The sequence below is a fragment of the Nothoprocta perdicaria genome, unplaced genomic scaffold (assembly GCF_003342845.1).
Source record: "Nothoprocta perdicaria isolate Ctin4 unplaced genomic scaffold, notPer1 scaffold_117, whole genome shotgun sequence".
NCBI classification, from domain to species: Eukaryota; Metazoa; Chordata; class Aves; order Tinamiformes; family Tinamidae; genus Nothoprocta; species Nothoprocta perdicaria.
In genome coordinates this window covers 16110-37277 of record NW_020454283.1, presented here as the reverse complement: position 1 = coordinate 37277, position 21168 = coordinate 16110, and the positions used below count along the sequence as shown (strand labels likewise).

General features: G+C 44.5%; 3 protein-coding genes and 1 non-coding gene across 4 annotated transcripts; 1 reads left to right on the top strand and 3 right to left on the bottom strand.

Moving 5' to 3' along the window:
• Positions 1-983: 983 nt before the first annotated feature.
• On the bottom strand, positions 984-3453 carry LOC112959633 (natriuretic peptides A). Its single transcript, XM_026053689.1, has 3 exons — positions 3244-3453; positions 1528-1813; positions 984-1258 (listed from the first exon to the last, which is right to left on the bottom strand). Exons 1-3 carry the CDS (start codon positions 3361-3363, stop codon positions 1242-1244), a joined length of 423 nt encoding a protein of 140 aa, XP_025909474.1. The 5' UTR covers positions 3364-3453; the 3' UTR covers positions 984-1241.
• A 2856-nt stretch (positions 3454-6309) lies between these two features.
• On the top strand, positions 6310-6381 carry TRNAH-GUG. Its single transcript has one exon. It is a non-coding gene; the product is annotated as a tRNA-His (tRNA).
• Positions 6382-7901: 1520 nt separating this feature from the next.
• On the bottom strand, positions 7902-8623 carry LOC112959526 (natriuretic peptides A-like). Its single transcript, XM_026053547.1, has 3 exons — positions 8513-8623; positions 8104-8401; positions 7902-7933 (listed from the first exon to the last, which is right to left on the bottom strand). Exons 1-3 carry the CDS (start codon positions 8621-8623, stop codon positions 7902-7904), a joined length of 441 nt encoding a protein of 146 aa, XP_025909332.1.
• A 3212-nt stretch (positions 8624-11835) lies between these two features.
• On the bottom strand, positions 11836-13820 carry LOC112959654 (C-type natriuretic peptide 1-like). Its single transcript, XM_026053712.1, has 3 exons — positions 13728-13820; positions 12385-12702; positions 11836-11945 (listed from the first exon to the last, which is right to left on the bottom strand). The coding sequence occupies exons 1-2, from the start codon at positions 13818-13820 to the stop codon at positions 12397-12399; spliced, it is 399 nt and encodes a 132-aa protein (XP_025909497.1). The 3' UTR covers positions 11836-11945; positions 12385-12396.
• Between the last annotated feature and the right edge of the window lie 7348 nt (positions 13821-21168).

Below are 21168 nucleotides of genomic sequence, written 5' to 3'. Positions count from 1 at the left end.
GAGGACTGCAGGGGTGCATCTGGAAAGCCCATTTGAGAAGTCTTGTGGYTCTAACAGTGCCTCCCCAAAGAGTCAATTAGAGTAGCTGCAAGCCTCTCAATCCATGAAATGCCTCTGAGTAAGTGCAAAGCCATCTTCACTGCAGGGCCTTCTCATGACAGCTACTGGGAGATGCCTTTCTGACCTGGGAATTATTTCCTGTGCCAGGGAACTGTGCAGCTGTACAACTGGGAACATCRTCACAACACCCCAGTATCTAATGGTATGAGAATTTATGGGGATGCTTGTGCCGATCCCGGACTCCACGACAGTGATTTGGGTAACTTGAAAATCCGAGCTCTTTGACTCTTTGGGTGCTACTTGAATCTGGCCTTGGCAATATAACCATCTAGAATTACTTTGGAAGGGACCATTGCTAGAAAGTGATAAACATTCTGTACAACCTGCTTTGTCCCTGGGGTGATCCCACCTGCCTTCATGGGCAGAATCATTGGGATAAGATTCCAGCCCTCCAAGGATCCCTCGGGAAGCGCTAGGGATCGGCGTCCCAGCCACATGCACAGTGAGACAAGACACAGTTGAGGATGTATCTTTCTGTTGATGCTCATAGCTTTTATTTGGTCAGTGCTAGGAAGCATATACAATGAATTCCCTTTCCTCCCTCTCGTTATCTTGTAACTTTTGTAGTTTTGTGATTTTTTTTTCAGATAACTTTTGTCTCTATATGATGGATTTACTGTAGTGGARTGACGGTTCTTCACTGAATAATCTATATGAGCAAAAGGATTCTCTTGTTACTGAAACCCTGTCCATAGCAGGGCCCGTGCACTTCCAAGGTTGGTTTTYTTTTTCCTTCTGCTAATCTGCTAAAATTTTCTAGAGTGGAAAATTCTAGTGAAAAACTAATTCTTGTTTTTCCCTACTTCATACTTTTTCAGTCTTGTGGGCGCCAGCATACCAATAAAACACAGGCTTTTGACTTTAGAAAAATATGTGAAGGTTTAATGTAACAGACAGGAGAGAAGTTCAGCATACATATCTAATGTGTTAGTTTTATTTAAAGATGGTCTCTTGGTGCTAGAGTAAGAAATGTTCTTTAAAAAACTTCAAATAAATAAATAAATAAATAAATAAAAATAAGAATAACTTTCCATCGAAGAGTTTAGAAAGTTTCTGGCTTTCATGGTGGGAGGAACGGATACTGTAAAGCAGTCTTCATAGCACGGGGTGGCGAGGTTTTCCTAATTCTTCCTGGAACCTGCAAGCCAAACATGAAATAGATGTTACTGGAGTCTAGTTACCTGTTGGCATAAGCCATCACTTCCTGCAGTGCTTTTGCCTATCAAAAGACCCAGAATTTCTTTTGAAAAAAACCACAACAAGCCTAAATATTTGACTAAAACGAACTCCTTCCTTTCCTCTATTGTTCTTACTACAGAAAACATAAATGAGAGCCTGCACCTTTCTTGTTGTATAATACTGATGCAGCTCTTCCTGCTGTTCGATGAAATGCTTAGGCGGACTCACCGTTGCAACCCATTCCACTCAGGGAACCAATTCTGTCAATTCTTCTCCCAAAGCAGCCAGAATCTCTCATCATCCTGGGCATCTGCAGCCCCCTCATTCTCTTAAGGAAGGGGTTCCTGTAGGATAGAGGGGTGCTAGGTGCTAGTCTGGATTCAATCTTCTGGTCATCACTGTCATCTCCAAATTCTGGTGGGATCTCCTCTTGGGTTTTGGGCTCTTGCAGATCAGGATTGGACTCCAGGGCTTCAATCATTGCAAATTTATCCTCCAGTTTCTCCAAAAGAGCCTGTAAGAGATAGACTAATTTCATGAAAAAACTAGTTTCATGATCACTARCTAACTCTTCCCTTCATCCAAATCTACATTCCTCTATGGTCCTACAGTCACTGTGAAGGAGACTGTCGAGATTGTCAGGTGATGCTCTGTCCTCTGTCCCCATTCCCATTAATTCCACCGAAAGGTAGTTCTTGCTGATAGCCGATTGAAGCTCTCTGTCACAGAAGTACAGCTTAGTAATAAAGCTAGAAACTCTTAATGGACACAGAGCATGGGGAAGTATGTCACTCAATTCCACCTGGGTTACAWGAACCCAAAGAACTTCTGACTCCATAGGCACTCTCATGACTTGAGTAGACTTCACAGGGAGAACCTTGCAAGGTTTCCACTGACTTTTATCTGGAAACCGCAAGGTTACTACTCCTTAAAGTAGTATTGAGTCTCCATGAAAATACCTGCAGGCAAAATTCTTGGCTTCTCACTTTCTCCTGGGYATCATACTCTGTAACTTTCAAAACTTTGAATAATAGGGATCAGAAAAACCTCCTCAAGGGCAGTTCAACTAATTAGACAAATTTAATTGTTCATCACCATAAATAAAGTAAAGATAGAGCTATGTGGAGCCATGGTCTTTGGCTGCTGCTGTCCTGATCACGTAACAGAGTTTGTTGTGTGGGTTTGATCCTGAAGTAAACTGGTCATTGGTACTAGTCAAAGGAAACACTTAAGCTGTCAGCCCTGTGCTTCCTTTGCTCCCTAGCCTGCTKTAACAATAGATTTTCTCAGACTATATTCATTAAAATATGCATGTGTTAATTAATTGCATTACTCTGTGATCAGGCTCACACTGCCTGATCATAACTGGTCCTCTCAATTTGATTCATAATACTGCACTTTCTCAAATTTTGACCTTGGATGCTCCTCCTCATCTCCCATCCGCATACATCTAGTGCTCTTAAATCCACGAAGCAAGTACCATGTGCCTGTCCTTCTCCACTGCACCTGCCATTCAGTGGGATAAAGAAGTGGAGCGAGTGTAAAAGTTCCCTATTTATTTATTCTTACAGAGCAATTATGCAATTATCTTCCATTGATTTGTGTCCTCCCTGAGGCTTTGCTCTATTGCTACAATGAACCTTACGKATTACTTCTTTTTCTCTTTTTTTAATATCAACCAGCTCAAGCACATATGCAACAACAGCACCAGAATTATGTTTCTTGCTGCTACCCAGGACTTCTGGTGAGCCCTGCTTTGGGGGTTCTTACTCTTTAAACATTCTTAGAGCGCCGTTGTTGAAGGGAGATGGCTGGGTCACTTTGTCCCCTAGGCATCTCTGATCAGTGGTGTGGCCATTTGATGGTACAGAGAAAGGCAAAGACACCACCTCACATTCTGCTAAGCCCCACAAAAGTTGAAGTGCAAAAACAAAGCGTTCTTACCTCCATGCTGGCCAGTTCTTTGGCAGGGCTAAGGCTGTAGATAGGGTTGGCTCTGCTGGACTGGAACTGGATGAGAAGCAGCAAGAGGAAGCCACAGGAGAATGAGCCTTTAGTGTCCATGGCGCTGAGCTCGTTGGGAGCAGGGGAAGTTCAGGCTGCTCCTTCTTAGATGTCTCTTCAGGTCTCTCTCTTCCTTGTCCTAGCCTCTCTCTTCCGAAGCCTGTCTTTTATACTCTTTGGGTGTGATCTCTGCTTCCTGCGTTATCAGTGGATTTATCTGGGACACATTCCGGTCCCACTGCAGGCATGCAGCTCTGTCAAGGGAAGATTCCCTTTATTAGCTGTCATTAGGCAGCAGCTGCTGTTGCTGAGGAATGTATGTCACAAGTCAGTGATTTCATGTCACTCCCCCTTCTCTTGATACCAGGCGCTGTGATTACATAGTCCAGTTGGAAATTCTTAGCAGTTTTGTCTCAAGAGACCCCTATGGTAAGATTCACGGAGATGGGAAATAACCCTGAAACTGCTCTAAACTCTGCTCAAGTTGAAGCTTTCCATTGGGAAATTACCTTTTATAGGTAGGGAAAGCAAGAAGCTTTCAGATGAGCATTTGGGGAAGGATAAAGGCTGAAGATAAATCTACTTTTAGGATACCTATTGTGCACTCTTTCTTCTATATATGGAATACGCGTAGCCACCACATACCTTGAAGTGTGCTGAAAACCCCAGATTTGGGCCACTTCTCTTTACTAGTTGCTGTAGAGGAGATCTCACCGTTGAGACGTGGTATTTGTGTGTTGCCAACAACAGAGGGCCCCAGGCTGCCCCTCATTGCAGATGATAACTTCTAGACCGATTCTGCGGGGACATCAAGTGCCGCCAGCCCCCTTGACTACTGACCTCGACACCAAGGAACAACACCAGCCTTTATTAACAGCTAATTGTTTTAATTAGTGRGGTTTTGTTTGTTTGTTCATGTTTAATTTTGATGGTAGAGCTTAATGCTCCGTTAATACAATTTTGAAAAAGAGAAGGGCAGATTCAGGAGTAGGTTCTGTGTTAGATTCTACTAGCGTCGTACCAGGATACAGCTTGCTCAGTGAGAATTTACCCAGCTTTATTTAGATGACTTGCAGCTTTACTCAGCAAAGGTGTCAGAATTTCACCCCAAGGAAGAATGTGTGAGTTTGTGGGGGTTTTGGGAGGGGTTAAATGAAATGTTTAGTTGATATTTTGTCTAAACGTGTTTCTTTGTTTCTTGTCATCTTTGCTAAAATTTGCCTGTGTTTGAATGAGAAACCAAAARAAAAGCAGTTCTGTTGCAAAGTATTTTTCTAGCATTGTCTTTATGCAACTAAAATTTCCTCCTTTTCCCAGAACTGCAAGAGAGTTCTGAATTATGAAGCATATTATTTATTTTGTATTTTTGATGGACTTTGTGTTATTTGGAATTGAAAAAAAGAATGAATACATGAAGAAGCTGAGTATGTTAGTCAGGTAGTAAATTGTTGTTTTTTAATATGAATATAGATCTTGAAAAGAATCTCCTGAGCACAATTTCTAAATATGAATAGAACTAGAAAATATTTTTCACGTCTTAGATATCTTAACATGGTGTTTGTGTAAAAATGTGCACTCACTGTTCACATGATCGACCTACCAAAATCATACTAGAAAAGACATTCTCAAGGTTGCGAAGTGAAGCCCAAATACTACTTTTCCCTTTGTTCAAATTATGGTTAAGACAGAATTAAGATCCTATTTTTTTTTTTTTCATCGACTCTTCCTACCTCAGTATCTGAAAAATTCACTACTTCATTATTAATATTTTCTTACTGGTCTCCTTAGGTGTGTATCTATGTGTTTGTTCAAGGAGTTACGTTCACGTTCTGTAAAATGAGACAGGGTGAGAAGAGAATCTGGAAGCCCGTATTTGTGCTGAATGCTCACTTTAAGATAAGTGAGATCTGCTTTTGTTTTAGCTTTTGTTTCTTTCCTCTCAACTCCTGGCCAGCCTGCCGTGCATTCTGCAGTGCTGCCTCTGCAAAATCGCTCCGTCTCTTCATCTGAGTTTTGCCCGAAAGTTCAGCACATCTGCAGAGCAACTGCCCCAGGCTGAGATCCTGCACCGAGAAACTGAGGAACACAACATATTGACGGCTGCGAAAAATTTAGCTCTCGGAGTCCTGCCTTCTCTCTCTTCTCAGGCTGGTGCTGCAGCACAGCCCAGCGCCCCGGCATGACATTCAATACCTTTGAACCAGAGGCCCCCCTTTCTTTTATTGCTTTGTTCACTTTGCATCTTCTGTATTCCACAGAAGATCTTCTGTATTCCATTCCTATATCCATCTTCTGTATTCCATTCCTATATACATTCCACAGCATGTATATAGGATGTAGGGCCGGACTTCACACTGACAGTAATTTTCTACAGTGGAGGGATTTCTCTGCACTCTCTCGTATGGGATGTGTGTAAGTACATAGATGGGCTATAAAGGCAGACTACTGCAGGAGCTGTTGTATTTACAAAGCCAAATCCTGCTCTCTATTACCCATCCCACTGCCCCGCTAACACAAGTGGAGTGTAAAATGGCACAACTCAGCTGGTCATCATCAAAAATATAAGGCTCATAGAATCATAGAGTCATAGAATCCTTAAGGTTGGAAGGAACCTCTAGAGATCATCTAGTGCAACCCCCTGCACACGCAGGGTCACCCAGAGCACGGGGCACAGGGCTGCGGCCAAGTGGGTTTGAAACATCTCCAGAGAAGGAGACTCCACAAGCTCTCTGGGCAGCCTGTGCCAGGSCTCTGGCACYCTCACTSTCTAGAAATGTTTCCTTAAGCTCCTGTGGAACTTTTGGTGCCTCAGCTTGTGGCCGTTTCCTCTAGTCCTGTCGCTGGCCACCACTGAAAAGAGGCCGCCCCCTCCTCCTCACTGCCTCCCTTGAGGTATTTACAGACCCTGATCAGGTCCCCCCTCAGCCTTCTCTTCTCCAGGCTGAACAGGCCCAGCTCTCCCAGCCTTTGCTCACAGGGCCGGTGCTGCAGTGGTGCCAGGTGGTGGCCGTGATCGTATAGTGGTCAGTACTCTGCGCTGTGGCCGCAGCAACCTCGGTTCGAATCCGAGTCACGGCAGGAAGGGCTCCCTTTCTTGTTTGTCCTCTGAAGTGGGTTTCAGGCTTTAAGATACAGCTCTGCAGGGACAAGACCAAGGCATTGTCTGTACTCTGCTGGGCATTTGTCAGGTGAAAAATAAAATAAAAGATTCAGCTGTTACAGCTCCCCTAACTGATGTCCCTACCTGCTGCACATCTCGTCAGTGATATCCCTTTTGCTGTTACATGTAAATGTACTGGTACATGTTAATGTACTCCTGCATTTTGTAACTGGAGACTGCGGGAGTGTGAGCTGTGTGGGGGACAAAAGGAATATGTGATTATGTGCAATGCATTGCATGCAGCACCGAGATCAGAGCAGGCCATACTGCTCTGATGCCTCACTTTTTGCATGGAGGAGGAATCTTAATTTCATCCCAAACATGGATCACTTCTCTCGCTCACTGGGGTAGAGGACCGTCCCCAGCTGCRTAGGCCCTGCCTCTCCAAAGTCCTTCAGAGCGAGGTGTTTGAAAAGGCCTTTTGCCTTTCTGCCTGCTTAGGGCTCTTGGTGCTTCATAGTGCTGTCTTGGGACATTGGAGCTGGGTTCACAGCACCGCATATTCCGCAGTGTTCTGTGATACAGAGGCAAGGACTGACTTGGTGCTAAATGTAGGCAGAAGAAGAGGGATGCTGAAGCCAGCTGGCACCTCCTTCACTAAGAAGTGCTCGTGCGAGTTGAGCTGGGCAAGGCAAATGGGGCTTGGCTACGCTCCACAGCAGGGAGCATGGGGAGGAGATCGCCCTCCTCCYGTCGGGGCCTGGCGGGCTCCCCAAGGTGCGGGGCCCAGATCAGCTGCAGCAGCCGTGGGACTGCAGCAGTGCCCGCGCTGCCCTGCCCAGCGCTGGCTGGCGTCTGTCCCGGGTCCTGAACCGCCTCTCGGAAAGCGGGAACCTTTGCAGTGGTCGGTGCCAAATTTATTTTTAAACCCACGTAGCTCTTCTGTCTTTCATGCCAGTAGCAGGCCACTGATCCCAGTGACTTAACCCATGTGTAGGACACAACTGTGGGCCATTCACCAACCCACTATTTCTTCGGAACCCATCACTGGTCTTAGACCTGCCCAGTGCCCATTTACCAGGAGGAATCACAACTAGCAAGGGCCAGGCCCCCAGGGAAGGCAGGTGTGTCAGTACCTGACAGTGCCCCTTTCCCTGATACAGGCTGGTCCCAGTCGCAGCGGGATGCTCTGTCCTTGCTGCAGCTGCAGCCTGGCTAGACCTGTCAGGATACTTTGCCCTGTATCGGGACCAAGTCTTTAAGGCAGAGGAGCAGAGCTCTGGAGAAGCTCTGTGTAGTGTGTGCTCGCGCTGTGTTGCTGGCCAGAAAAGACTTGCAAAAAAAGCAGGCTTTGTACAAAGAGTTTATTGGTGCATGTCCAGTGCCCACAGAGGTTATAGGGTATCCTAGCTTTCCTGCAGCAGCAGCCCAGATGCCTGGTGGCCGGACACTGCTGCCCACTTTGGCCCAAGGTGCAGAAGACGCTTCAGGGTTGGCATCAGGTTCGGCTTCTTCCTCTCCTCCAGAAACCTGGGGCAAAAGGACAGAGAGCTGCTTGGAGAGCTGCTTTCAGATGGGAACGGCAGCTGCTCTCGTGCTTCCCAGTCCCCGTGCCTTGGTGCACAGAGGTCCAGCACCTGCCCCAGCCTCCCACTGCTGCCCCGCGCTGCAGGGAGCCGCTGGGTCTGACGAGGACCTACGGGCTTTGTAGTGGTTGCATCYGAGTCCCGTTTGAGCGCCGATCCTCTCCATCCTGGTGCCAAAGCAGCCCGAGAAGGGCCTCCGCCTGTAGGAGGAGAGGAGGCTCCTCCACCAGCTCTGCCCCTCTGCCGGCTGGGGAGGGCTGGGGCCGGGCCGTGGGGCAGCCTGCGAGCTGCTCTCTGGTCCCAGCACATCCCACTCAGCACCGCCGGCCTCAGCCCCAGCCTCTGGCTCCTCTTCCAGGCCGGGGAGTCCGTCCTCCTCACCCTGGAGCTGCTGCAGCGCCTCGAGGAGCTCCTGCAGAGGGAAGGAGAGAGGAGGCAGGGCACCGTGGGCACGAGGAGCCTCTCGTTAGTCCCCACTGGCCTGGGTGTGGGTGGCCCAGCCCCAGCGCCCCAGCCCTGGTACCTGCAGGGACTGCAGCTCCGCGCTGTGCTCGCCGCCGGCCGCTTGTGCCCCGGCCTGTGGCAGGACGAGCAGCAGCAGTGAGACCCCGCAGCACAGAGCCGGGAGCCGCATCCTGTTTGATCCCACCTTAGCCGATCCTGTCATAACCTACTCGTCCCCACGTCACTGCTGTGCCCACGGACGCCTCTCCTTATATCCCCACTCTCCGCCCCAAGGGAACTTGGCTGCCTCCAGCCAGATTCCCCCAGGAGCCGGAGCACCACGCTCTGGCCTCAGCCCTGATAAGGGAACTGGTTACAACTGGCCCCACAGGTAAGGTTGCAGGAGTGTGGGGGGGTCCACTGAACCCAGCAGCTCCTCTGGGGGAGGAACCTGGCTCCAGTCATCTCCTCTCCTCCTACAAACTCATTTCCCCAGAGGTTTCCTGCCATTCCACCATGCTCCATCCCTGGGAAGGTAGGAGCTCACACAGTGCAATGTTCCTTCACTTTCTGCCTGTTTGCTGTCCCGCACATGCACRGGTCCCTGGGAGCTGTGCGCTGGCACACAATCTGATTTTCCCTCTGAGGGGATGCAGAATAGATCATTTGTTCCCTGTAGGATAGGGAAAGAGGAAGCCGGGAGAGGAGGAAATTCTGYTTTATCTGCAGCAGGCCCCAACAGCTTTTGCTTCTTCATGTACATCTTGCTGCTACATGAATAGATCAAGTCCTGAGATTTGGTTTTAGGAGATTTTCTTTCAGGCAAGTCTGCCTTGTGCAACGGTATTGCTAAACTGTCAGGTTTACAATAAAAGTTACTTGCTCCCCTGCCACTCCTTGGCTATAGGAGGGAGTGAATGTTCTGCAATCATAACCATATGCCTTCATATTATGCATAAATAATGGTGCAAATGATAGACTTAAAAATTCCTATGAATTCTTAAGGGAAAAAATTTCTTTCCAGAAAAAACAGGGATCTGGCTCAAAGAAGGTAATTAGTGGATATTTGGATTTCAGCATCCCAGACAAAAGTGTTGGAATAACCAGTCTGCTTCAGTAACAGGCAGCGTATTTGTATGAAACTTTCTCCTATTTTGCCTCAGAGCTGTACAGCTGTATCTCATCAACTCATCTGGCAAAACATTGGCTTCTCTTCTGTGAATGACCAATTTCAAGTATAAATGAGTGCAATTTCCACTGGTCCTGGGGTGCAAATCAGGATAGTCCTGTTCGACTTTACAGAACAAAAGGCAAAGCAGCAGACAAGGTCTTTTCAATCACCAGATTAGAACAATTACACTCTGTCTCTGCTCCCTGTCTTCCTAGCTTGACAGCCAGTATGCCTATAAATCTCTCTGTTTTCACTAGATACGCACTGATTTCTGCTGTCTATCCCAGAACCTGCGCTTTGGTTCAACAAACCTAAGAAAGTTCTTTTTTTTTTTTTCCTCTGAGTTCAGAAAGTTTTGAACATAGCTGTCACGGTTCTTTATTAACAAACAGCAACATGTGTTATGCTGTTAAATCTCCTTTCTCCATGTTGTGTTCCACAAATCTCCATCCAGCTGATATCATTTCTCTTAGACTGGAAGCAAACCAGTAATATTAGGCAGTATTTCTGTACCATCAGTCAAAAGTGGGCAAGGTTTTTTTTTTGTTCAAACCATCATAATGAACAAAAAATCAAGGAATGATCCAATAGAGAAAAATGAGACATGYTTTGAATGCCCAGTGCATGGAGGAAGGAGGTTAGAATCAGGTGGGATTTGTTTTCTTGATACAGAATGAGAGGTGTTTAACATGAGGATGTGCCTCATCCCTGATTTTGTTTGTACTGAAGATGAGTGAAAATGGAAAGGGAGGCGTATATAACTTCAGCAATGGCTAAGAGGAAAGTTTAGTCCTCTTGCAATAAGTGAGGGAGGCTGGAGAGGCCCAAACTTGATTATTCCTATCATCACTTATATACAGGTACCCTGCTTTTAGCAGGCAAGTTTGAGGGGAAAAAAAACAATATTTATATATATATATATATATATATATATTATTTTATATATATGTTTTTCCTCATCTGTAGGAGTTATTTTACTGTAGACTAATCTCCTTAGCTAATTTTGTGACCCCAGTCTGTAAACTTGTGTGCTGCTGCTTAGTGGAGATGGAAATGACACAGCTAGAGATGAGCTTCCTCCCATCTGACTGGCATGCTGACTTCAAAGGTTGGCTTTGATTATTTAAATGCTAATAGAACTAAGTGAATTGCCTAAAGTACAAACACACCTGGCATCAGTCTTGGTGATCTAATTATGGAGCCTTTCATGTGAAATAAAGTGTTCTTTTTGAAAAGGGTCCTTTAAAAATGTTTGCACAAAATGCCAAGTGAGAGGATGTTGTGTTACCAGTACAACCTTTGCAGAATTGGAGCTCTTATTTGTCCCCCATGGGACTCTGTACAAAAGTGGGCAGCTCAGTGTTCAGCCCTCTCTTATCTGTTACTTACTATCTGCAAATAGATTAATTGGCCCTCACTTTATATTGGTGCAATTAACTTTGCAGATGGGCTGAGGATGTTAGGAAGAGAAACTCTGACTGAACTTAATCTTCAGATTTGCTTACCATGGAATTTTTATTTTATTTGTGTATTCAGTGCTCACTAATTAGCTCACAAGTAGCAAATAGAGTAAGATTAATAAAGAATGGGAGCTAGAAAGGCTTTCAGGATATGTTGCTGGATTTTCTGCTTTGGTGGTAGCCTCTCAACTACGGGACTAAGTTAGGATATTTGCAAACCAGCCTATATCCAGAATTACTTTTGCTAAGGGTTTAGACAAGTAGCTATTCTCCAGTTTGCCCATAGTTGGATTGAGCTGCCTTTTAGCTTTGATGATGTCCTACTTATGTTCTACTCGTGCATCTACTAAGCCTCCAACAAGAGGGGGAGAGAGAGAGTGTGTGTGTGTGTGTTTTGTTTGGTCTCCTTCCCTCCTTCCCTAGTTTAGCCTTCTTGCAATAAATGAGGAAGAAAGGAAGGAACGTGCGCTCTGAAGTGTTTCTAAATTCTAGAGGACTTTATCTGTGAACGAGGGTATTTTTTTATTTTCACTAAGGATACATGAAAGAGAATCACAGCAAAAGCTTGAAGCAAATTCACCTAATTATGAAAAACAGTTTATTGTCCATGACATAATGAGAACTATTCATTTATACACCTATTACACAAATGGTACAAATGTCTTCATTATTACATTTCAGATAGTTGCTCACRAATTATTACTCTGATACAAGTAAGCAATACAGCAATGGTGTATTCTGCTGGCCAAGTAATTCTGGGCAGGGTTGGGGGCGCAATTTGTTCTGCCCATCATCTATASATGGATTGGTGGAGCCAATATGAGTAAGGGTTGAACTTCTCACTGAGTATCACCAGGTCCTTTGAGCTGTCAGCATCAGTCCTGTCAAGAAAGCACAGCAGTAAGTAAAAGAAAGAGAAATTGTCAGGATTTCATTCATGGAAATTAACTGTTTTCTTACTGTTCTAGGGCCAGGTTCTGCTCCACTGTTCTGCTCAGAGAAGTTTCTCTGGACTGACACAAGCATCTCTGGGGTGCATAACTCTTGATCTGGCTTCTGTGACAAGATGAAATGCTTACAACTGACTTGGCGAAGCGGGGAGGTGCAGGGAAAGGAGATGTAGCATTCTTGGGTTTTAAGCATGCAACTGSTGCCAGCAATTTCTGAGGAGGGTAAAAATAGTTAACCATGTTTGCAATAGGAGGGTAGAAGTTACTTTAAGGAACATTTTACTTTAAAGCTGAATTAAATAATTTCTTCAACATATTTACAGAAGTTATATGTGAATACGCAGACCCCTTGCCTCTGGCTTTCTCTTACCATAGTGAGCAGTTAGCATCCTAGTCCACTCAGTGACCCAATTCTGTCCAGCTTGACTCCAAAACAGCCTCTGGATAGGCCCTTTTTGCTTCTGCCTCGATAGCTCTGGGGTAAACCCATGAAGTCACTGAAAAACCTCTGGACAGCGTYGGCACTAGCGGATATGTCCTCAGGCTGGTCCCTGATGTTTCGGGTCCACTGGAACTCAGACACTTGTTGGTCAAAGGCACCTGGTGGAATCATGTCATTTTGCTCATGGGCTGTCATTTCTGAGACCAGTGGATGCTCCAGATCCTCATCTAATAATTTGGACAGACTCTGGAAGAAATAAAAAGATGGGGGAAAGGGCAGGGGAGAGGAAAAATGKCTGGATGTCTCTATACTCTTTATTTTCATATGAAACATGGTCAGTGCTATTTTGTTTTATAAATGCATTTTGTTCTTGTATCAAAAGTGAAGGTAGTGAAATGGTCACGAAGGTAGTGAAATGATCATGTTTAGTCTGGTCAGCCAGACTCCTCAGAACTCACACTGGTTGATCTCTCCAAATGCTGTAACTCTGTATAGTGTTACTGTACTCTATAGTTTAATGCAAAGAAATTGCTGGCGAAGTCTCTCCTGGAGCTAGGAGCCTGGAGTATGGGGTAAATCAGGAAGGACAACGAAAGAGGCTTAAAATAAATAAGGAGCAACAGCAAATGGTTGGTACCTTGGCATGATAAAAGCAGTTATGCAATGACAGAAAACATTCCAAAGTTGGTGTTGGAAAGATTAGATGATGCTTTACAGCCTGGAAGGTTACATAATATATAATAATACTCTGTCACAGTTTGGAGTTTCTACACACCCCCCATGCACGTGCTTCTCATATTCTGCTTGCTGGGACTCCCAAGCAGGGACTGCGCTCACTTCTGCACCCCCAGCTGAGAAGATGATCATCCAATTCCATTGGCAGGGTAAAAGAGGTGCTCAAGGAAGGAGCGGGCAAGTGATCTCTGTAGGGCTGTAGACAGCAATCCCTTTGGGCAAAATCCTTTTACTCCAAAAGTGTAGTGCTTCACTCAGTCACAGAGTGGCTCTGTGCAGCCCCCAAACTGACCCCACAGGGAAAAAAAAAATCTTCCTTTCGTTTACGTTAGGTGATCAGAGATTTAAATCCAGGAATCCCTTATTTCAGTTTTCTTACAGGTAATAACCCTCTCTCTTCCCACTTCAAGATCTCTGCTGTTATGGTCTCTTGCGTGTCTCCAACCATACTAGCTGAGCTTGGAAGAAATGCAACTAACCTGAGTCCTAAAGAAGCATCAGTTTCTTTCAGTTCCATTGAGCAGCTGATCACTTACCTGCAGGTTGGAAATGGGCCTGGTTCTGACTTGGTTCTGACTGACAATGAGCAGCAGGAGGAATCCAGGGGAGAAAAGAAGTTTTGGGCTCATCTTTGTGTTGTGATGTCTCTGATTCCCCCTTCTCTTGAGTCTCTCTGGTTCAGTGTTGCTGTCTCCAGCTACCAGCCTTTATATCTTCCTCCAACCCCTCCCAAGTCTACCTTTTGAGTTCCTGCCACAGCAAGGATTGGTTTAAGGATCTGTTCCGTTTTCATTCCCCCAAGAGGAGGAGGAGGAGGGAGGAAACAGTTCTCTTTTCTGGCTGGGAGTAAAAGGAGCATTTTACATTTACACCTTGCAGCATCATTTCACTGCTGTGTCTCAGCAGCCTGCTGTCTTGGTGATTCTYATGCACGTCCATTACCTCTGCTCAGTGTACATGGGGTTGATCACTAAGCCTTTCTTTTACCTCAGAAGAAAAACAATTGAGAGAGTAGTACAAGGTGAGATAGGAGGTAGATTATATCCACTATGCATTTGTCTGGCTCCTTTGTCATGGGGAAAACCAAAATCAAAAGCGCAGGGGGTCTCTTAAAAGCATGAACAGCATGTTATTAATTAATGTGATAATAARGCATTCATATCCTCTGGGAGAGAATAGTGTGGTTTGGGAAAGAAGGAAAATCCACATCATAAAAGTACGACAAGTCATTTGCATTAGTTCAAATGTAAAATCTTACTGGCCTGAGTGACAGACAGTATGGCTGAAACCATGATTTCCTGTAGAGAAAAACCCTATGTGACTTAGATTTCTCCCTTGGATCCAGCTTAAATCATTATCTCTGTGTATACTTTCTCAGTTACTTTACACAATTTTTATTACAAATGAAATGGGTCTGAATGGAAGCACAGTCCCAGTCTCTTTCCTACTATATGTCCTATGCGTATATATAAGGTTATATATAAGGTTTAAAAAAAAAAAATTACAGACCAGAATGTGCATGGGGTGTGTTTCTACAGTTGCCCTCTKTCTCTTTTTTAATGGAATGAATCAAAGTAGCAGGTTCGGACAAAAGGGTTTCTGTGAAATGTGGATGGATTCAGAAAAAATATGATTCAGTTTCTAGCCAGAGCTTTGAGGATATTTAAAGTCATTACTATATGTCCAGCCTTCCTCTGTCTTAAAAACATCTGTTAAATGTGTGAGTGTGCTAATTAAGATGTATATAGATAAATGATCCTCCAATACCACACTTCTGACTTCTTCATTGGGTTCTGCACCTACAAAAGGCCTGTTTTTCTGCTCTGGGAGCAAGGGGAAAGATCAGCAATAAAATCTATAAGTTGCAAGATTGGGGCAGTAGGAGGCCTTGAAATGTGGCCCCACTGGAAAATGGAAATCTTCCTGAATGTGAAATACCTCATCTTGATCTTTCACTGATCTCTTCCCCACATGTGGTATAGAAAGCTAAAGGCCGTTAAGCTGTATCTGTATGGAGGAAAAGGCAATGAAGGACCATCTGGCACTCTTTGTCATAATTTCTTTGAAGTTAATATTCTTGTTGGTACTAAAAGCTTGGGGAGAAAAGCAACAACTCTGTGATACACAAGATCAGTTTAARGCACAATGGTTGCATATCTCTGGAAAAGGTTGTTCTAAATAGACAGCTCATAAAGATCCCATTTTGGCAGAAAGATAGCTATGGCCATTGGATTTTTGTTGCTAATGTTGATTAAAAACCAACGTGGGATCTGAATCTTGCTAAGAAAGGAGATCATCAAAGCACAACTTTTAGTTGTACATGATCGTTCTCCCTTCTAGAGAAAGTCAAAAGTCATTTCTCATTTCTCAATGAGAAATTGAGGCATGTAATATAGCTGTATGGTAACAGACAGGCAGGGTGGTTTCAGACTCCTCTTTTCTACTATAAATATATGTAATGTTGTCTTGTGATTCTGATGACTTTTCACATGTCTGCATAGGTGTGCACACACTTGATAATGAATCTTCTTGGGCTCAAGGTATTTGAGCTTTTATTTTTTTCTTGCTTGAGCTCAGAATTTGTAACAATTTCCTAGGACTTTTGAATTTTCGTCTAGTAAACTGTTGGAAATATAAACACTGGCACTGTGGAGTCATTATCAGTGACTATGTAGATAAAATCACAAAATAATTTAGATCAGAAAGGACCTCTGGTCCAACCCTGTGCTAAAATCATAGCCAACTTAGATCAAGTTCCCCAACGCCTTGTCAAACAGATTTGAAAATCTGGAAGAAGGGAGATTCAGCCTGGGCCTATCTGGGCCTTCAGTGTTTGACYGTCTACTTAAAGTGTTTTCCCAAGATCTAACTGAGATTTCTCTTGTTGCAAGTTGTGCCAGTTCCTACCTTTCTAATGCTGTGCAGTTGGATGATGTCCCTAAGCWGAACAAAAGGATGCTACATCTCCCAAAACAGTGATCCTTCCTGTGAGTGCATTTCACATAATTCAGAATCTAGAGGAGGACAGCTTGGCTAGACTTAGTCAACAGCTTAGTTCAAATCACCTCTAATGCAGTGGACAAAAGCAGTTAGAAACAAAAAGCTATTCAGCAAAAATCTTGACCTACCTTTCCAAATCTCCTCTGGTCTCTGATTAGCATTGGAAGTCAGTGTCTGAATACCCACAGTTAAAAAAAAATGCTATTGGGGTGATTCAGGTAAAAAGCAGAGCCTTGGACAGAAAACCCCAGTCCATAAGAAAGACTGTGGTGAAGAAGCCAGGCTTTAAAGCTGATAGTACGTAGCATGCTTAGCTACTATTTGAGCACTGCTGCAGTTACTCATCATCCTCGTTCGCAGCTCAGTGACCCTTTTCAGCTTTTCCTTCGCCCCAATTTCTCGGGCCAGCGTTTCCTGGCTCACTACAACTAGTTGAAAGGGCAGTGACGTGTTTGCAGCACCTTTGTCGAAATGGGATCGCAAGCCCTTTATGGAAGCTGGCACTAGGGGCCCCTCGTTGTGAGACATTAACATTTAGCTGTGGTATCTAAGCATTCACTTGCTTGTCCCCCTTCTTTGCTCTCTCCTGAGTCGTCTAGTGGCTGAACTGCGTCAGGGTTCAGTACCCAGCATTACCAGCCCTAGCTGGTAATTACCCAGTCGCAGGTGCTTGSCCTGCTCCTCTGGCACTTGGTTGCCTTCACCTTTCATTATGTGCTGACAGCAAAGCCTTATGGAGGAAGGCAGGGGAATCTGCAGCATCATTTTTTTTTTTTTTGCTACAGAAAACAAGCACAGAGACTGTGGAGCTCATTTACTGTGGTGTAAAGCCCAGCATGTCTGCTGGATTTGTATGTGATTTGTATCTGTGATCCAGAGCAGAATCGGGCCCCTATCTCAAGGATTCCAGGGACTGTATGGTGGGAAGAATTCCCTAACTCTGTAATAAGTCATCTGTGGGGAAAAATCAACCCTTCAGTAATGGAGGAGCTCAGAAAGACCTTTCCTCGTGGGAAGGTCATCCCAGAGTGGCCCTCTGCAGATGTTTCCTCTCCCCACTGATGGGACATGTTTTCTTTCAGAACCTTTCTGTGAACCCTGGGATAAGGGAAAGGACCTGAGCATAAGAAAGGCAGGAGGATGGCATTTAGTAGCGGGTCATAGGTGGTCATGGAGCATTAGTTTTCAATAGCAAAATTTTAATATTAGGTTTGTCRGGTGCATTTATCACATTCTGCTGACACTAATGAAGCCTAGCAGGGAAACAACATGAGAGGAGGGCATGAAATAGTTTGAGACTGTGTTCASTGCTAGTCAAATAGCTGTTTCTGTCCCCTTCTGTGTCCCACTGCTGCTTGCTGGGATAGTATTTGGGCCCAAATCTGATCTCTGGCACAGCAGGGGTGGAAACAGAGAAGCTGGATCAGAACTCCCTGTCTAGCCAGTAGCAGACAAGATCGGTCCAACTTAATCTCATTACAGAATTCACAGAATTCACAGAATTCACAGATTCACAGAATATTTAAGGTTGGAAGGGACCTCTACAGATCATCTAGTCCAACCTTCCTGCTCAAGCAGGCACACCTACAGCATGTGGCACAGGGTGGCATCCAGGCGGGTTTTGAAGACCTCCAGAGTAGGAGACTCCACAACCTCCCTGGGCAGCCTGTTCCACTGCTCTGTCACCCTAACAGTAAAGAAGTTGCTCCTCACCTGGAGACGGAACTTCTTATGCTTCAGCTTGTGGCCATTACCCCTCGTCCTATCGCTGGCCACCAGTGARAACAGCCTGTCCCCTTCCTCCCTGCATTCTCCCTTCCTGAACTTATACATATTAATCATATCGCCTCTGAGCCGTCTCTTCTCCAGAGAAAACAGGCCCAGCTCACTCAGCCTCTCTTCATACGAGAGATGTTCCATTCCCTTAATCATCCTGGTTGCCCTAAGTGTTGGCACTTAGGGCATTACCTCTCAGTGTTGGCACTTCCATGACATTAGGAAAAGAAGAGCAATATACAGTGACTCATAGCTGGGTATTCCTGGCCCTCTTTCAATGTTCATCTCCTCAGGGAGGCTTTTCTTCATGCCTGAGAGCATTTTTGGGTCCAGTGYTCATGCTGTGTGGATTGACACTAAAGATCCCTGGTTCTGCTCTCTGCTCATCTTGCTGATGTTTATAACATTTTTCTGTGAATTCTCTCGACATCTAAAGACAAGCTCCTTTTCCCAATATGTTATTTTAGATACCTTTGGAATTTTAATTCAGGCTTTATTGATCTATGTCTTAATGCTTTACAATAGAAAGATCACTTTTTCAGTTTGTAGAATTCTGCTTACAGCAAAGCATAGAACTGAATAGCTGCTAAAAGAGGAAGGTCCATGGTGCCTAACCTCTGGCACGAGGCTGAACTGGGTCTGCTCCATGGGGATTCCATGTCCTCACTTGTTTTGRGCTGAGAGAAAGATTTCCCTAGCAAAGTTAGAAGATCCTTCCCATGAGAGCTTATCCAATTGCCTGTGTTCTTAATGAAGCATGTGGTGACCTCTTCTGGTGAAAAGAAAATATGCCTCAAAGTTTGGCTAGAATGAATCCTCATGGAAAAAGAAAACAGGTCAGATACAGTGAGGGGGATAGATAAAATGACCACCTTAATCTTTGATCTAAGAACACGGTACCTAAAGTGTCAGAAGGGGCTGAGTGGCGCTTTCATGGACCTTAGACTCTTGGGAGGGCACGTGCTATGTGTGTGATATGTGAATGACTGAACASAAGACACAGGAGTTTATGTGTATAGTGGGGTGTCAGGTACTCTGATATGGGTATTTAATTTTAGATCCTCCCCTGGCTGTGTTGGCCTGGTCCCTTTTTGGTGGATTTTGCAGAATTTAAGTTCACATTAGACAAGATGTGATTGGGGAGGACATTTCTTACACATTTTGGCTGGAGTAATATCTAACCATGCTTTTTTCTTGCCACCTAGTGCATCCTGGAATAGCTCTGAGCAATGTCAGTGGTGTCCATTGATGCAGAGCTTTGCTAGCAAACAAGCCAAATAAAGGGGGCAAGAGTTCATGCCATCCCCTCGTGCTATTTATTGCTGCATGCCATTTGTCAGTATTGAGCGTGCGAGAAGAGAAGCCATTTCTAGAAATGGCTAAACAGCTACAGGAATGAAATGGCATCTGTCCTGGAAGTTAATGTGGTTGTTTACTTCACCCCTCCCTGCCCTGGCTGACTGCTGATGAACCCAAGAATAACTTGGCTACCTAAAAATGTAGTCTGTTACATAAAGCTTGTCCTCTGCTGTCACTGTGTACGCTTTGTTCAGTGCGCGAGAGCAGTGCTGTGAGTGGAACTGGAAGACGAGACTAATGAAGCTGCTCTTTCTTAGTAACTCACTGTAGCCATGGTGATTGTTATCATCCCAAGTTCTTGGTTTGACAACACTCCTTTGTTTTCCCAGAAAATACTCAATGCATTTGCCAAGCCTCTGGAAATAGCCACATCCTTATGTGGTGGAGAGTGCTATGGTCCTGGGCCAGAAGGGCAGGATATTTTAGCTGTTGCTTGTCAACGAGATGGACGAGTAGTGTTGCAGAAACGAACACTTCTAAAGCCATGATAAAGTGCTCAGGCTACAGAGCTGGGGCCTGTGTTCATGCTTGAGATAAACTCCACTGTCAGTGCCACATTCACACCTCTCCTGTCACTTTTGGCACCCAGTGGTCCTGCCTTTCCCACTGGTCACTTGCTGCAARGCCTCAGCACATGAGTGTCAGCTCTGTGCTGTAGTCTACAGAGTACCCAGGGGCTATGTTTCTCCCTGTGCCCTTGAGATGACATTCAGGTGGCCAAAAGAAGTGGGTTGGTTGTGTAATCTCCTCATTTCTTCTTCTGATCTTYACTTGGAATAATTTACTGTCCCTTGCTCTCTGTAAAAGTCGCATTTTTTCAGTGAGCATGTTCAATGGAAATGGGCTAGACAGAATTATTCTAGAAGTACAGAATTTCATATAATTGAGTCGCAAAAAAAGACACTCTTGTAATGCAAAGGAGTAGTTACAAAGCTGAAATACATTGTACTGTGCCAGTGGATGGAGGAAAAAAAACAAAAACTGTTCTTCTAAACAAAATTATTAAATCAATGCAAAACAGAGTTTAAAACTAGTTTCAGGATGAAGCTCTCTAAACTCCTCTCTAAACCAAAGTCTGCTGCTGTCATTCACCTGGATCCTATTAAGAGCATTCCTTAGTGGTAGGAGTCTTCTCCCTAAGAGAGATGGCAGACTGTTATAAATATTTATTTACATTCAGATTACGGAAACCTATAAACAGATGTCTATGCTCTAAACTCTTAATTAAACACAGCTCCTCTTTGCACAGTTGATAGATGCCACAAAACCAGAATGATTTTAGGGCAGAGAATGATTTTAGCTTGTCTTTCTCACTGGAGATTCCTGACATCTTCTGCATTGTTTAACCGAGAGGATTCGTTTCACCATGTCACCTTCCTGAGGATAACAGCACATTTTTTGCCTGGTGTTGAAGTGTGAAGACCAATGTGAACAATGACATCATATCTCAGGCTAAAGTAGACCAGGAAATGACCAAGAAGGCCTGAAATATTGGCCATRGGAAGAATGAATGGAGGAGAGAGGTGATACAGCCACATTGTGTAGCCTAGATAGGTCAGATGCACGTGACAAATGTAATGGGACCAGAAGATCTTTGACACTTTAGTCCATGATGATATTTTTCATGCAGAGGGATGGCTTTGGGAGGTGGAGGTGAATTAGGGTGCAAATCTACCACCTGACATGCTAATAAATTATAGTTGCCCTTAGATGAGATATAACCCTGAACAGCTAAACTGCTCTGAATCTGACTATTCTTTATTATAAGTATTGCTTTAGAAAGCAATTCTATGCTATTTTTGAACTGATGTAAAACCATTTTTTAACTGATGTAAAAGGAAG

What these genes read in the sequence shown, in the direction of transcription:
- LOC112959633 (XM_026053689.1), bottom strand. Translation starts at nt 3,363, where the DNA reads ATGGACACTAAAGGCTCATTCTCCTGTGGCTTCCTCTTGCTGCTTCTC. An exon ending in AAGAACTGGCCAGCATGGAG is followed by an intron (nt 1,814 to 3,243) that starts GTAAGAACGCTT and finishes TATCTCTTACAG; the next exon opens with GCTCTTTTGGAGAAACTGGA.